The sequence below is a fragment of the Schistocerca nitens genome, chromosome 1, assembly GCF_023898315.1.
Source record: "Schistocerca nitens isolate TAMUIC-IGC-003100 chromosome 1, iqSchNite1.1, whole genome shotgun sequence".
Taxonomy (NCBI): Eukaryota; Metazoa; Arthropoda; class Insecta; order Orthoptera; family Acrididae; genus Schistocerca; species Schistocerca nitens.
In genome coordinates this window covers 574,822,951-574,839,716 of record NC_064614.1, presented here as the reverse complement: position 1 = coordinate 574,839,716, position 16,766 = coordinate 574,822,951, and the positions used below count along the sequence as shown (strand labels likewise).

At 38.4% G+C, this 16,766-nt stretch overlaps 1 protein-coding gene across 6 annotated transcripts in view; it reads left to right on the top strand.

Annotated features, from left to right (window-relative positions):
- Positions 1-16,766, top strand: part of LOC126255156 (peripheral plasma membrane protein CASK) — a 546,277-nt gene that overhangs the window by 425,385 nt on the left and 104,126 nt on the right. For all 6 annotated transcript variants that reach the window (XM_049955370.1, XM_049955372.1, XM_049955371.1 and 3 more), the window contains one exon: positions 13,241-13,379. In XM_049955370.1, the coding sequence (XP_049811327.1) occupies positions 13,241-13,379 (139 nt within the window). The remainder of the gene's footprint in view (positions 1-13,240; positions 13,380-16,766) is intronic.

Genomic DNA, 16,766 nt, shown 5'->3' with positions numbered 1-16,766 from the left:
CCAGAAAATTAGATCTTGCTTACAAACTAACACAAAATAGGTACATCAGATGAGCAATATCCTACAAGGCCTAAAATCGGGCACTGTAATGAAGTTATAAAGCCAGAGGGGTCTATACTTCAGAGTATCTTATTCTGAATTGAAGAGGACAGTTGGAAAAAAACGTGAAAAGAAGAAAAAGAAAATACTCAGGAAAATTCTGGGACCTCAGAAGACGATTGATGGAACTCAGAAGAATAGGAAGAATGAGAAGCTTTGCAAGTACACTGGAAATTTAATGGACACAAAGCAGAAAGTTTTTATTGACACCTACCAAGAATGGATGCGCACTGACTCAGCAAAAACATCTTCAATTTGCATCACATCATTAAAGTGGCTAAATGATAAGAGATTACAAGAAACTGTTATTACACTAGAGGTGATGCAAAAGAGAAAATAATTCAGAAGCAAAGTCAAAATCATCTGAAGAGAAACCATTAATGAAGAGGTCCACACATTACATTTCTGAGGAGGAGAAAAAGAAAACAAGAAAAAGGATGAAGAGGTTCTGGGAAGAGAGGAAAAGAAGGCAATAAAAGCCTTAAGTGCTATGCAGTCCATGGTTGGCCAAATTCAGAAGAAATAAAATCCCTTAGGATTCTCTTAACCTGTTCTTTACAGCAGCTGCTATTTAAATTGCCGTCTGGCTTATTGTTATCTGAGAGGGTAAACTAGTTTTCTGCTTCATACTGTTTGCAGAAGACAGACAACAACTGAATTCCTTATCCATAATTCTGTAAAATTCTAATATTTTCTGAGGTTTACTCTGTTCGGTTTGTTACATATGTAAAAGAATGATGTCTACAGAAGATCCATTCCGAAAGCTTTACTATGAATCTGTAGGTTAAATCCAGAATGAGATTTTCACTCTGCAGCGGAGTGTAGGTTAAGTGTGTCTAGAGGACTATCTAACTACTGTATTGTGTAAGACTGTTTGAAACACTGACAACGGTGCATTTTATCTGTTGTTATCAACTTCATCATGTTTCCTTCACCACTGAATATTTACATTTCTTTGGGGAAGGACCTGCTCGAAAATATATGTTACACAAGCAGTTAAATACATAAAGCATTACTGTCTTATGTGACACCTATTCTTAAACTATTGACAGTAAATATTATAGTGATGGAAACAATATGCTCTATTAATTGTTACAATTGGAGGTGGTGTTCGTTGTATCAGTACAAAGACGGAAATGTGTCTTAGCAAATGAGCCGCTCCATGGAAATTGGACCAAGTTTCAATCTATGAAAGAAAATGAGTTGCACGAACAGAATGTGTTCTAACTGCATCTGTGATCAGTTTGCAGGATATTGTGTTTATGTATTTCTCTACTAGATTGCATATGAAGTTTGTTTTGAAGTGTGTGACTCCAGTGTTTGCACAGTTGAATGAATGGAAGAAGGGCCCATCCAAACTTGAAGCACATTCCTGCATTGTTGCTGCAGCAAAAGGCAGACCCTCATGTCATCATAGTGGCTGCAGCATACCTGATTTATCGAGTGTGTGATCTAATGTAACTTGTGACATCGGTAGTGAAAATAAATCCAAGAAGTGGAAATGAATGTTTATGAGTGAAACACATGTATATCTAAATCCCAGCTCTCTTTGATAAAAGTGAAATGCAAGTGCAACACAGTTAATGAAGCTGACTGTTCAGTATAGTATTTTATATCTTGATCACATTGCAATTATTCTATAGTGGTAACTTAACGTGTGGGTATACTGCATGTATATTAATTTAAACCATTAACTTTTCCTGTTTACATCTATATATCTACAACTACATATATACTCCTCTAGCCACCAAGCGCTGTGTGGCAGAGGGCACTAATAATAATAATAATAATAATAATAATAATAATAATAATAATAATAATGTTTATTTGTCCATGTTAACTTTACAGTCTTGGACATCGTCATTTTTTGTACAATTATATCAATATCATGCCATTCCAAGAATGAATATACACGTCAAGTAGCACATTGTATATAATTTCATGCAATAATGTTATAAACACATTAGCACATTATATATCACTCCATACATCAATTAGCCAATTATAACAATACCACCACTAATATACAGCAGTATGTAAAAGAATAAACTAACAGTACTGCAGCTCAGAATTCTTTTAATGAGTATAAACATCTTTCTATTAACCAATTTTTCAACTTGCTCTTGAAAAGATTGCCTTGGAGTTGCTTTATATTTTTTGGCAACTTATTAAAGAATTGTCTCCCAGTTACATATGGACTGTGGTCTGTAGCTTTCTTGTTAGTCCGTATCCTATGATAGTCACTTTTGGCTCGAGTATTGTAATTATGAGTGTCACTGTTCTTTACATATTTTCCTCGTTCTCTTTTACAAACATTATGGTCTTAAATACATACAATGAGTACACAGTCAGTAATTTATAATTTTTGAAATAGTCCCTACAGGATTGGCGTTTGCTTATATTAGCAATTATCCTAACTGCTCTCTTTTGAAGCTTGAAAATGCGATCCATATAGACAGTGGGTGCCCCACCCCAGACCTCGATCCCGTATTGCAGATGTGAGTGTATTAACCCATAATACACTTGTTTAAGGACAAGGGGAGCTATTATGTTTGCAAGGCGTTTTAGTAAGTAAATATTACTAGAAACCTTTTTACAGGCGGAGCCGATGTGCTCTTTCCAAGTGAGATGTTCATCAATCAATATGCCTAAAAACTTATGTTTGCCAGATGTTTCAACTGTAAAAAGTGATAGAGTATGAGTATTATTAAAATGTAGCAAGAACTTTATTACTACAGTCTTGTCCTTATTCAGTGTAAGCTTACTCGCTGTTAGATATTCTGTGATCATTTCATAGGTCTCTTTGTTGCTTTGGAATGCTGCCCGATCTGTACAGCCCCAGCTAATAAAAGATGTATCATCAGCATAGTTCACTTGTTTGGAGTTTTGTGGCTGTGTTATATCATTAATATATACTATAAACAAGAATGGTTCAAGTATACTTCCTTGGGGAACTCCACAATTGAGAGTTCTGTATGCTGACTTTACTGTTTGGATCTTACTTTCATTCTTATAATTTAGTTTTGTGCACTGTCTTCTATCACGGAGATAAGAACATAGTAATTTTACAGCTACTCCTCTTATCCAGTAATTTTCTAAACTTGGATAACAGTACTGCATGATTCACAGAATTGAATGCTTTAGACAGATCTAGGAAAGTCCCTTCAACTTTGTTTCCTTCACCCAGCCTGTTCAGTAGGTCATGGAAAAAAGTTGCTAATGATGTTATTGTAGATTGTCCTTTTCGAAACCCATGTTGCGTTTTGTTTAATAGTTTGTATTTACAGGAGGAGGATTCCATTCAATCTAGAAGTATTCTTTCAAGCAGCTTGCCAAGTGTTGAAGTCAAAGAGATTGGCCGGTAATTATTTATGTCTGTGATAGCCCCCTTTTTATACACGGGTTGTATCTCAGTGATTTTTAAAAACTGTGGAAAGGTCCCCTGGCCAATTGAACTGTTAATTAGATGTGTTATTGGTTTTATTAACTCATTTTTGCATTCTTTAAGTAGTGTGGATGATATGTCATCCCAGCCACTAGATGATTTTACTTTGAGTTTTGAGATTACATTCATGACCTCAAACTCTGTTACACTCCTTAGGAAAAATAAATTACTCATTTTAACTGTGTTTATTTTCAGGACTGATTCATCTTTTTCTTCTCTGCATGCCTTACTAAAATGTTTAATGAAGACTTCACACATAGACTTTGATTCATTCCACAGTATTCCATTTTCGTCTAATGCAATGTTGCTGCAGCCTGGTTTTTCTCTATGTTCACATTCTTCATTTACAATATGCCAAGCTGTTTTGCTAATGTTACTAGTTTTTCTTATCTGTTCAGCATAATGAAGTGCTTTTAGTCTCTTCAGGGATTCCCTGTATGTCTTTCTGGTGCTTTTGTACTTATTCGTGCCAAAGTTATATTCCCCCCATCCGTTCCACTCACGGATTGCACGAGGGAAAAACAACTGTCTGAACACCTCGGTACGAGCTCTAATTTCCCTTGTCTCTGAATGGTGATCATTGCATCATATGAAAGTTGGTGGTACTAATATATGCTCTACATCCTCGGCGAAGATCGGATTATGGAATTTAGTGAGCAGCCCCTTACGTTTAGTGCATCGTCTACCTGCAAGTGTGTCCCAGTTCAACCTTTCTGTGAGATTTGTAATGCTTTCACGATGGCTAAATGTATGAGTCACGAATCTTGCCGGTCTTGTTTGGACCTTCTCAGTCTCTTGAATCAGACCCAACTGGTAAGGGTCCCGTACAGACAACAGTACTCTAAGACTGGACGAATTAATGTATTGTAAGCAATTTACTTTGTTGAAGGACTGCATTGCTTTAGTATTCTACCAATAAACCGCAACCTAGAGTTTACGTTACCTGTTACTTATGTAATAACATTGTTCCATTTGAGATGATTTCGAATAGTCGCACTCAGAAACTTGACAGATGTTACTGCTTCCAAAGACTGGGCATTAATTTTGTACTCATATATTAATAGGGATTTTCACTTTGTTGTACACAGTAGGTTACACTTACTAATATTGAGAGATGACTGCCAATCATTACACCATGCATTTATTTTCTGCAAATCCTCATTGATTTGTTCACAACTCTCATGTGATACTACTTTCCTGTAGACTACAGTGTCATTGGCAAACAGTCTAATGCTGCTGTCAATACCATCAACCAGGTCGTTTATGTAAATCATAAAAAGCAGTGGACCTATTACGCTACCCTAGGGCACACCTGATGTTACGCTTGTTTCTGTTGAAGTCTCCCCATTCAGGATGACATACCGCTCTCTGTGTGTTAGAAAACTTTCTATCCAACTGCATTTGTCATCGGATAGACCATAAGTGTGCACTTTTTGGAGCAAGCGACAGTGTGGAGCTGAGTCGAACGCCTTTCGAAAGTCAAGGACTATGGCATCAACCTGGGAGCTGTTATCTAGAGCCCGTTGTATATCATGCACAAAGAGGGCCAGCTGTGTCTCGCATGAATGCTGTTTCCTTAACCGTGCTGGTTTCTGCAGATGAGCTACTCAAGAGTCTAGAAAGGTCATTATGTCTGAACACAAAATGTGTTTCATGATTCTACAACAAATCGACGTCAGTGAAATTGGCCGGTAATTATGTGCATCTGATTTTCTACCCTTTTTATAGATTGCTATGACCTATTATATGTGATACCTTAATGTGTACACACGTCAGTGTGTTGGTCATTTTTTTTCTCTGTGTTGAATGCCACAAACTTCACGACCTGATATTTTCTTCATGATCTTAACTACACCGTTAGGTGGACTGTGCCTATCAATATAGCCCCAAACTGTTTTATGTTCACTCGCCCACACTTCAACACCTGACCTGTTGCCCAAGGGAAAACAAGCATTAATGGTTTTCTCTTGCCACATGTACTTGGAGGTACTACCCAACCTAAAAACATATTACTACTAATAGCTATAATTATTAGTCTGCAAGTGATGATGTTTGTTTTGTGGGATGCTTAACTGTGCGGTCATCAGCACCTGTACAAAGTCCCAATTTTTACACAGTCCAATCTAGCCACTGTCATGGATGATGATGATGATGATGATGATGATGATGATGATGATGATGATGAAGACAACGCAAACACACAGTCCCCAGGCAGAGAAAATCCCCAACCTGGCCGGGAATCGATCCCAGGACCCCATGATCCAGAGGCAGCTATGCTACTAGACCATGAGTTGCAGACTGTCTGAAGTGAAGCAAATATTGAAATAATGTTGTTCAGTTCACTGTCCTCAGTCAGCAACTGAAATACCTCCACTTATTGGGGTGAGGGTGGGGAAGAAAAGAGGGTGACATAGGAGATGGGCAGAAAGAGGGTTAAGAGAGAGGTGGACAGAGAGTGGGTGGAGGAGGAGGTGGACAGAGAGTTGTGACATATATATACGCTAGTGAAGCCATAGGTAAGAAGCTAGTTGAAGAATAAAATTTTTCTTTGAAGTATCTTTGTGGCACTGTACAATGTTGCAAGATAAAACATTGTGGTATCGGACATTTTCAAAGGGAACTGTTTTCCATGACCTCTACAAATTACACTAGGGGGGTGTGGTGTTCAAAATGAGTAATTATAATTTCTTGTCGAGGGTCGCAGATGGAAAAAGCCTGCAAGGAAGACAGTGTACAGCATGAAGTTAATTATTTCTTTAAGGATCTAGAACATGGCTACAAACCATTATGCAGCAGGTCATTTTGTGCAGTTCATGGCATTACTAACAAATGCTTGAGCACTCTGGATTAAGTTCTACCTCAGTTTAATTCTTGAAAAATGGCTTGCTTTGTGGTGTTGCTTCAGTGGCAGTCAAGAGTTCAAACCTTATCATCCGCAGCTATTTGTCACTTAGTATTTATCAATTCTGGAAGATTCTTGAAATTTCTTATGTTTGTGTATTCAGAAATATGTATAGTTTGTATAAATAGCTGAACACTCTGTCCAGGAATTAATTCTGTTCCATCTGTATGTAGATTTCCGTACTAAACATACTTTCAGTGCCAAGTTTTGTATTATCTTGATAACCCTACTTTTGGATTTGAACTTAATTGTGGTTATGATGTGACACTGTTTAGTGGAGACGTGAGGTACTTCAAAAAAATCTATATCACCATGGCTCCAGTTAAGCAACATAAAAGCCATTGCTTAAAAGGATAGGAACCACAGTAAAATCAGCACAACATTTCCAAGCTCCATATATTCAGGACACCAATGGATTCCAAAACAGCAATAAGTCAGCTGCACATCAGGCATCCATCAATGTTCTCTGGAGATGCAGGTTAGGACCTGACGAAATTCAACTCAGATGCCAAATGCAATAGGTGGGATGACGTGTACTTATACTTGTATGTCACTTGGCCCAGCTGTGGTTCCATGACCAGTGAAGAGAATCTCAGTAGCTGCCATAAATTCCAACCTGAACTGAAGAAAAACATTTGCCGACAATCAGTAAGTCCTCTTAGCAATAGAACAATTAGGACCAGGGCACACTTTGTGAGGGAATGATGCAGTCCTACATACAAAATGTTTTGACGATTGTGAATCCGAATATGACAGAAGATGACGAAATTTCACTCTGACAAAATCTCACACTTGATGAAATGGATTTTAGAAGACCGGTACCAAGCTCTTCTGGTAAAGGATGGCAGAACAACAGAGGAATCATCAAGCGGAGCCAGCACATCGTAAACTGCAAAAACGAGTTCGATGAAAGACGTATGACCAACTACTGAATGTCATCCCTGTAGCATTGTGGATGACCATCACAGTCTCTCGCTCTCATATGCCAGGTAGTGATAGATGAGATACAGCAATTCATGCTCCCAGAACTGTCAGACCAAGTAAGAGAGGGCTAGCTCTATACCTCGGGATGTGATAGAGAATGTTAAAGAAAAGGTGTATGGATCTTTAGCTCCAATCTCTGCCACCAGTCATATTTGCCAGTAAGAGTGGACTCTACCAACTCAGACTTATGTCACAGTTGTCAGAGACAACCCAGCACTTAACCAATGCAGGTAAAACCCAACTCCTCTGCTAAGTATAATACCCTACAGAAGCACGGGTATTTAGAGCACGGAGTACAACATGCCTGTATGTTTCCGCAATGGACACTCGTGGCACTTTTCAGAGAAAGATGATAATTTTTGATGATCATCATGCTACCAGATTCAACTCTCACATCACTTCTGTTCAATCCAGTCAACTTCTGATTTTTATAGTCAACCTGTAGGATGAAGCCCATCATCACCATTGGTGACCAACCTGTCTGGGAGCTAGTTGACTTGGGGATATAGTGTCAAATGCTTATCATTGTCATTTAAATAAGACAATATTCTGTGATATGAAAGTGATTGTGCTGAAGTTCACAAATGGGAAATAGGTCCAGCCTACAGGAACGTGAACAGCAAGCATAACTATCACTGACATAATGCAGCCCTTTGAATCTGGTGTTTTAGCAGAATATAGTCAAAATGTTGTTCACAGATGAGCCTTCTTGCAGACATCACAATCTGTCATAGACTGTGGAAAATCAGAGCTTCAGATTGATGAAGCTATTTCAACAAACACACATAACGAACATTGCTCTGGGCATCACAACAAGATGAGTTCTATTTGTCAGTCAAGACACTTGGTTAAAATGTGAAGCTTTCCTTGATTTCAAAAAAGCTATTCAGGCATACAAAAGAAATCTACATACCGGCAATGACCACAAGCTTTGTTGGTGGTCAAGGAGAAGAACTTCGGATCACTAATTGTCATGAGCAGCCACAACTCATTCATAAACTTATGTGCCTAGGGGCAGTCAACCAGTCTACAAAGGGCAACTTAGTACTCTGCTACCACTACAGGCAACACAGGGGAAGAACGTACTGTCAGACTACCAAAAAGACCTGGCCTGACTGAGGAACAACATCAGTGAGTATTAGCCGTTCTGCAACAATTTTCGAATGCTTCCAAATCTAGAGTTGAGAAAAGACAAGCCAAGTGGCCCATGGTAGAACACTGTATCAACATTGGTTCAACAGAAGGATGCTGGATAATCAGGGAGGGAGTGGAGAAAAGGCTGCAAGATGACTTCATTGAAGCTTCAAGAGTTCTTGGTCTACCACTGTGGTCCCTGTGGAGGAGGAGGATGGCACATGGCATGTGTGCATTGATTACCAGCAGCTAAATAAAATCACAAAAAAGACATCTACCCATTGCTGTGTATTGATGACACTCTAGTCTGCTTGAAAGGCACAAGGTATTTCTTAGCTATGGGCATTGAAGGCAGACTACTGGCAATTTGAGGTTGATAAGACTGCCAGGGAAAAGATTGCCTTCATAACACATGACTGCCTCAGCGAGTGCAAAGTTATATTATTTGGTGTGTATAACACTCCACCCACCTTAGAATGTGGAGTCTGTCCCAATCCAGAGAAAATAAGAGCAACCACAGATTTTCCAACTCCTCAGCACACACATAATGTGAGAAATTTTCTTGGAATGTACTTTTACTGTTGGTGTTTTATAAAGGACTTCTGTACCAAGGCAAGAACTACTGCAAGGAGATGCTAAATTGAAATGAGGTGCAAAAAAAGATCTTTCCTTTTAAAGAGGCAATAACATGTTGTCCAGCAAGAGAAAAATACCAAAACGGAACTTGACACTAATGTTGAATAGATGAAGTTATACTATAAACTCAGGACAGAGCTGGAAAGGTGATAGATTATGCTTCCAGAGTACTCTCAAAGTCCAAGAGGAACTATTCCACAACAGAGAAAGAGTTCCTTGCAGTTGTTTGGGCCATCAACAAGTTCTGACTTTATCTGTTTGACAAACTATTCACTCTTGTGAAGGATCACAATACTCTGTGCTGTCTAACTAGAATGAAGGATACATCAGGTTGACTGGGGAGAAGGGTGCTGATGCTTCAGGGGTACAGCATTAAAGCGCTATGCAAAAGTGGATGCAAACACAAGGGTCCCACTGCATTTTGAGAAATCCCTCGGTGGAACACAGCAGTATGGATGAAAGCACAGTTTTCGTTGCACTAAATAACATTGCTGCTGAACACAAGGGTGATCCAGCACTGCCTGAAAACCGTAGAAGCCTAGAAGGAGAAGGAACCAACTGAAGGAGAATTCCAATTAATAAACAAAACAGTGTATAAGAGGAACTATGACCAGATGGGAAGGAAATAGTTGGTTGCCATACCAGCTTATGTGTGTCCAGTTAGCCTGAAGTATTATCAGGATACTCTTACATCTTGTCACGTAGGATTTGTGAAGATATCACTGGCAGGTCTCTAATGATAGATTAGACACGATGTGATCCATCGTAAGGGATACCAGTCACAGAAGCAGTTACCTCCAGGGTATCTGGTGTCATTTCCACCTGCAGCTGTGCCATTACACTTAATTGGAATTGACCACTTGTGGAAGTTCTCAGACTCAACAGGTGGGACATGACAGATAGTCTGCTTTAACTACCTCACTGACTGTACTGTCACCAAAGCTGTGTTGATTGCTGAACATGTGGAAGTTGTAAGATTCCTTGTAGAACACATCATTCTGAAGCACAGAGCACTGTGATCTCTGGCCGTGAAGAAGTTTCCCCGTCAACAATAGTATATAGGTAATTTTGCATTGAGACATCACCCACAGGATGAGAACTGCCACTCACACATTGCTGTCCTCACAGAGCACTTAAATAAGATGTTGGAAGATGTGCTCTCGATGTACATTGGTGTTGAACAGAGTTTGGGATACAATACAGCCCATCAATATAGTTGCATACAACACAATGAGGCCCATAGGCTTCACATCATTCTGCATGCTCCACAGTCACAAGAATTCCAATTAATAAATAGAACAGTTTATAAGATGAGTTATGATCCGATAGGGTGGAAATAGCTGCTTGTCATCCCAGCTCACCTATGGTCATCTGTTATTTGTGAAGATTTGTGAATGGATATACTAGCCGTGTTTCAACTGGACAATTCTCAGGATGACTATGTGAAACATCTCATCGCCAGGACCAAAGAAGGAAGACAGCTGGTTTGCATGCAGACTATGACCCCCAGCAGAAAGATAGTGCTGTAATGCCAAACAGTGGCCATTGAGATGTAGCTCAGCAGAATTGGTGCATTTTTGTGGCAAGTGGGACTATTGGAAAAGTTACTGAAGTGCTGCTTTGGGCTATATCCTATCTTTCACCATATGCTGGACATCACATATGAAGTAACATATCATTTGGCACTTGTTAGACATCACATATGAAGTCAAGGATTATGACCCTTCATCGAAAAGACAAAAGCACAAAGCTGTAACCTGTACGAAGCTCTGCTATACTCTCAGGTGCAGATTATAGAGTAGGGCTTTTCATTCAAGAAACTGAAGACTCACTGAACAATTGTGAAGGTTCGAAGGGAGGGGCTATCTTCAATAGTCAGTACAGTGAAGAGGGTGTGACAACATGACCAGAATGTTAAGGTCTGCCATTGCTGTCATATGCAGGACCATTGACAAGATCTAGATCCAGGGTACTGTAGTCAGTTTCTGAAGCAGCAGGTCACTGTTCCTCCAGGAGAGGGGGCAATGTAGTGAACTGTGCTGCAAGCAGTGTGTATTACAGTTAGCTCCACTGGCGGACATGCTGCTGATTGCCATTTTAAACCCAATCATTTGCAATCAGTTCTGGATGGTTCCTGAAATTTCTTAGGTGTCTAATGTTTGTATATTCTGGAATATTCAATGTTTGTATAAATAGTTGCACTCTCCTTGCAGGAGCTCTGTTATGGGTGTACATTGGTGTAATAAACATGCTTCTGTACTTCATTGACGACCTTGCTTTAGGATTTAGACTCGAGTATGGTTACAACGTGAATCAAATGTAACAGCGGAAACTCCAGGATGGAATATCAAAATGAAAAGATGACGCGACGCATTGAGTTGCTGACAAGTACAATGAATAGTGTGTTACACATTAAAGCTTTATGCCAAAGCCTTCTACAGTGAAGAAAACACACTCATATTCACACAAGCAAGCACACCTGATGCACGCATGACCATCTCCTCTAGCATGTTCATTTGTTAAGAATCATATACCTCTATTTATTGACCTCCCATTTTGAAAAACGAATGTGAAGACTCTATAAACAGTTGCTTGCCAGGAACTTTATAGCATTTTCATGTATTGCTTTCTCAAGAACTTTGGATAAGCTTGATAGGATCAAGATGGACCTGTAGTTGTTAACGTCACTTGTTTCACCTTTTTTGAAGAGAGGAACAACTTCCACTGTCTTAAAATTTTTGAGGAACTGGCCTAAAAAGCAATGAGCAGTTTATTATATCTGGCAAGGAATAAGACACATGATGGCAAATATGTTGAGAAGGTAATTTGATATGCCATCAGTACCACATGAGTGTGAGTTTGGTTTCTGTTTTATAATACTTAGTTTCTGTTTGATGACATGGTACATTTCACATGGTGTGACTGGATCAAGGAAAAATGTTTCAGGTAATAATTCTTAAATCTGAACAGATAGAGAGCACTGGAGCAGAAATTTGAGAAGACAGTTTGTTGCCAATGTATATGAAATGGTTATTGAACACTTCACTTATTTATTTAGAGTCAGAAATGACGCTGTCTATATCCTCAATGGATCTTATTGAAAAAACCCTGCATTTGTCCCCAGCTGTCTTATTGAAAACATCCACATGGCTTTAGATTTATTCCATGTGTTGACTAAACTGCTGGTTGTACAGCATGTTGGATTCATGAATAACCTTGTTGAGAATTAATGAAATTGGGAGGCACATATAAGGTGACAGAAAGACATAATGCTGGATATAAATCAAAAAGCAACAGACAAAAACTTCAGGAAAAAAAAAAGGAAGACTAGCGTGTTGATGGCAAGTAGATAGTAAGGAGCCTAATATGGCTGAAAAGCTAGTACCCATTTATGAATTTTGTAAATGCTGTGGTTGGGAGAGGAAATCCAAATTATATGTGGTGAAAAAGGTACAAAAGTACATGTTGTTATATTCCTAGCAGACTCAGCTACAGGACATAGTATTATCTCTATGTAGATAATTTATCTGTGGTCATTGAGTCTTATTGGTAACTTAGTGAATCTCATGTTTGTGCAAAATAATGGTCACAGATAATCTACCAATCTCTTCCTCCCTTGGTAATACCTGTCTTGCCAGTGGTAGGTAATGTGGGTATATTTTCCTCTTTTTGAAAGGAGTGTTTGTCTAATTAAGGTTAAGCCAAAACAACTTAAAAGAGATTTACTTGTTTGCTAAGTCATCAATGTAGTTTTAACATTCAAAAGCATTTGCAAGACAGCTGGTATATTTATTGAAAGTACATAATGAAACAACTCTACGTGTAAGAATGGTACCTGGCTGTTAGAACACTTTGTGAAAGACAGTGACTAATAAAATAAAGTGCTGGCCTTTGTAATTATATCAAATTAGTGAGTGGGCTTTTACTAGTTTTAGAAAATCATTATTGTGGTACATGACGGCATTGGACTATATTTTGTTCACGTTAATTTTTTATTAGTGCCAACAATGTCATAATATTTTATGTCTGTGTTATTCCAGATAATAAGCAAAGATGATCACAATTGGTGGCAAGCAAGGAAAGACAATGCTGCTGGCTCAGCTGGTCTTATTCCTTCACCAGAACTCCAGGAATGGAGAACGGCCTGCATGGCGATGGAAAAGAGTAAACAGGAACAAGGTAAGCTTTGTTTATGTTGCCCTTTTTTAAAATATTTGAATGTCTGGAATGATTTGTGCAGATTAGTGTAGAAGTTGTTCAGCCAGCATTTACAAGTTCAATTTTTCAAGAAGTTGAGTGTTATTCACCACATCTTTCATATAAATTTAATCTGAATCTTTACACCAATCAGGGGCAGCTTACTTTCATCTAAATGTTCTAAAAGGTGTTTCCTGAACTGAAATGCAGCAAAGCATTAAGCCAAGTTGGAATAAATCTGTGTTGCAGATCTGAGTGACTTGAGTAGAGTATCACAGAGTAAGCCACACATCTGGTAAAATTGACAGCAAATATTTGACTACTGGAAAATGTAGGTGGAAAGTCAACTTAAGAAATTTTTGATTAGGTAGCCAGTTTTTTCCTTAAATTAGATGATTTTGTGTTTTTAATACCAGTGTCATACTGAACAGTTTCACTGTAAATGTACAAGTTGCGTCTCCAAAATCTGGACAAATTTTAATTTCCCACAACATCCTTCTCTCATCATATGTGATCACCACCAATTTGCACTGCCAGTGGTTTCTTGTCGATATTCATGATGTCAAAATTGCCAAGATGTTGAAAAAGAAGTGCAGTGTATGATAAAAGAGCTGTGAATATCGAAGGCCTTCTTGCTGGGCAGTCGCCAGGAAATATAATTAACTTATTTCAACACCTGAAAGCCACAATTAATGATTTGTTGCAATATTCAGCTTCAAAACAGTCAAATGAAGGTTCCAGTGTAATGGTAAGCAAGCTTCACATGGAAGGCTGCATTATAAGGATCTTTTAAGTCATCAAAATACTGCAAGTGCTGATTTGTAGTATCAAAGGCAATCATCGGCAATGATTATTGGTGTGAGGACACCAACAGTCTACATATACGTATTCTGCAAGCCACTGTGAAGGCCATGGAAGAGGGTACTTCTCATTACAGCTTCTACCAGTTCTATCTACTTAAGTGTGAAGGGAAGTGTGATAGGACTGCTGTTATTCTTTACATACTTAAATGATCTGACGGACATGGTGAGCAGCAATTTACAGCTGTTAGGCAATGATGGTGTCGTATATGGGAGGGTGTCATCATTGAGCGACTGTAGGAGGATACAGGATGACTTAGACAAAGTTTCTAGTTGCTGTGATGAGCGATAGCTAGCTCTAAATGTAGAAATATATGAGTTAATGCAAATGAGTTGGGAAACTGTGTAATGTTCAAATACAGCATTAGTAGTGTGCTGCTAGACACCGTTAGGTCAATTTAGTGTCTAGGAATAACAGTGTGAATGATATGAAATGAAGTGAGCATTTAAGGATTGTAGTAAGGAAGGTGAAAGGTTGAATCAGTATATTGGGAGAATTTTAGGAAAGTGTGGGTTATCTATAAAGCATACTATGTATAGAACACTAGTGCAACCCATTCTGGAGTACTACTCAAGTGTTTGGGATGCCTACCAGGTCAGATTAAAGGAAGGTATGGAAGCTGTTCGTAGACGGGCAGCTAGATTTGTTACTGGTAAGATTTGATCAGTGCGAAAGTATTGCAAAGATGCTTTGGGAACTCAAATGGGAATCCCTAGAAGGAAGGCAATGTTCTTTTTGAGGAACACTAGTGAAAAAATTTAGGAACCAGCATTTTGAAGCTGATTGCAAAATAATTCTACTTCCACCAGTATAGATTTTGCAAAGCAGAGGCACATAGACAGTTACTTTTCCCTCACTCTGTTTACGTTTGGAACAGGAAAGAAAATGACCACTAATTGTATAAAGTACCCTCCACCATGCACCATACAGTGGGGTGTGGAGGATGTGGATGTAGCTGTAGATGAATGATTGCTTAAATGTCTCATTGTGTTCTCTAATTATTGTGATCTTGTCTTGTTGTTCTGTATGGTAGCAAAACAATTGTAGATCTCAAACTGTCTTTTGAGGCACAATTTGCATCTATCATCATGCATCTACCATTGCAGATTTTTTCAACATCATGGTAACAATCTCCCATGACTAAAACAAATCTGTGACCATTTGTGCTGCTCCTTTTGTGTGTGTTCAGTGTCCCACAATAGTCTTACATGGTATGTGTCCCACACACTTGAACAATTTTCAGTGCATAGAACTCCAGGTAGGATGTTCGGTACAAATTATTCACATTCAAGGTAAGACAAATGCTCTGATCCAAGGTAAGACAAATGCTCTGACCCTTCGAGATCAAAGTGGGTCAGTGACTGCAAATTGTTCATTTAAAAATGATGCTGCAGGGAGAATGATAAGATTGTAACGATAAATGCAAAAACTTTCATTCACACGTTGTATTCCATAAATCCCATCATAAAGGAGAGCTTTAAGGTTAGTCTAAGTTCAGTATTATCAGACAGTAGCAACCATTGCTGGCTGTTTTTGTGAAGTATAACAGCAACAAATTATGACTGGCACTAATTTACTCAAACAGATAATTATGGTAATCACTTCTAGATTACGTGCTTGTAGGGGAAAAACAGCTACTTTTAAGAAGCCCATCTCCTTCTCCTACACTACACAACCGTTGTTTTCATATAATACTTCAAACAAAGTAATAATGAAGTTTTATACTGATAAGACATTTACGTAATGGTTAAATAAAGACCTGTTTAATACAAATGTTGGAGGTATGCAAAATTTAAGTGTCCGAGTCTACATATCCCGATAAATTGGGTGTTCTCTGTTTTGAACTCTTGGGACTTCCAGTTCTTTCCTGATGTGTACTTTTAACCTGCTACAGACTTTTGCTCTACAGCATAAGACACCATTATGAACATTAGATAGGTACACTTAACCTATAATGAAATCATTTTTACTTTTAATATTGTGATAGGAAGTGTACAGTTTATCCCAAGTTTACTCATGCTGTTAATCTCAAATATGATTAGGGAATATATGTATTGGTGTGTAAGGGAAAGAATCCTCAGGTTCCTGAAAAGGGTTCTGCAATATGTTCGATTATTCTTTTCACATTATTGTTATTGCTTGCCTCCGTAGAATAAGTACTTTCTTCACCTTAGATCCCAAGTGCAAGAAAATTGTGTCATAGGGCAGAACTGAGTGAAAGTGTGCAAGATAAAACCAAACAAAGAAATAACTGTTGGCTTGTACACAATTCAGAGACATAACTGCTGTCAGCAGAACAAAATTTGCCCCCAGTCTTCTGCTAACTGTTGGTGGTTAATGAGGGTTATGTCATATCCTCACATTTCTTTTTTAAAAAAAGAAGGTGTCACACAATAAATTTACTTGAATGTTATTTTAGGTGTTGTGAGGCATGGATGGAAACAGCGGTCCCTAAGGTGTCATTAAAAATATTGCTTTTTGTAATATATAATACATTGCTAGTAAAAA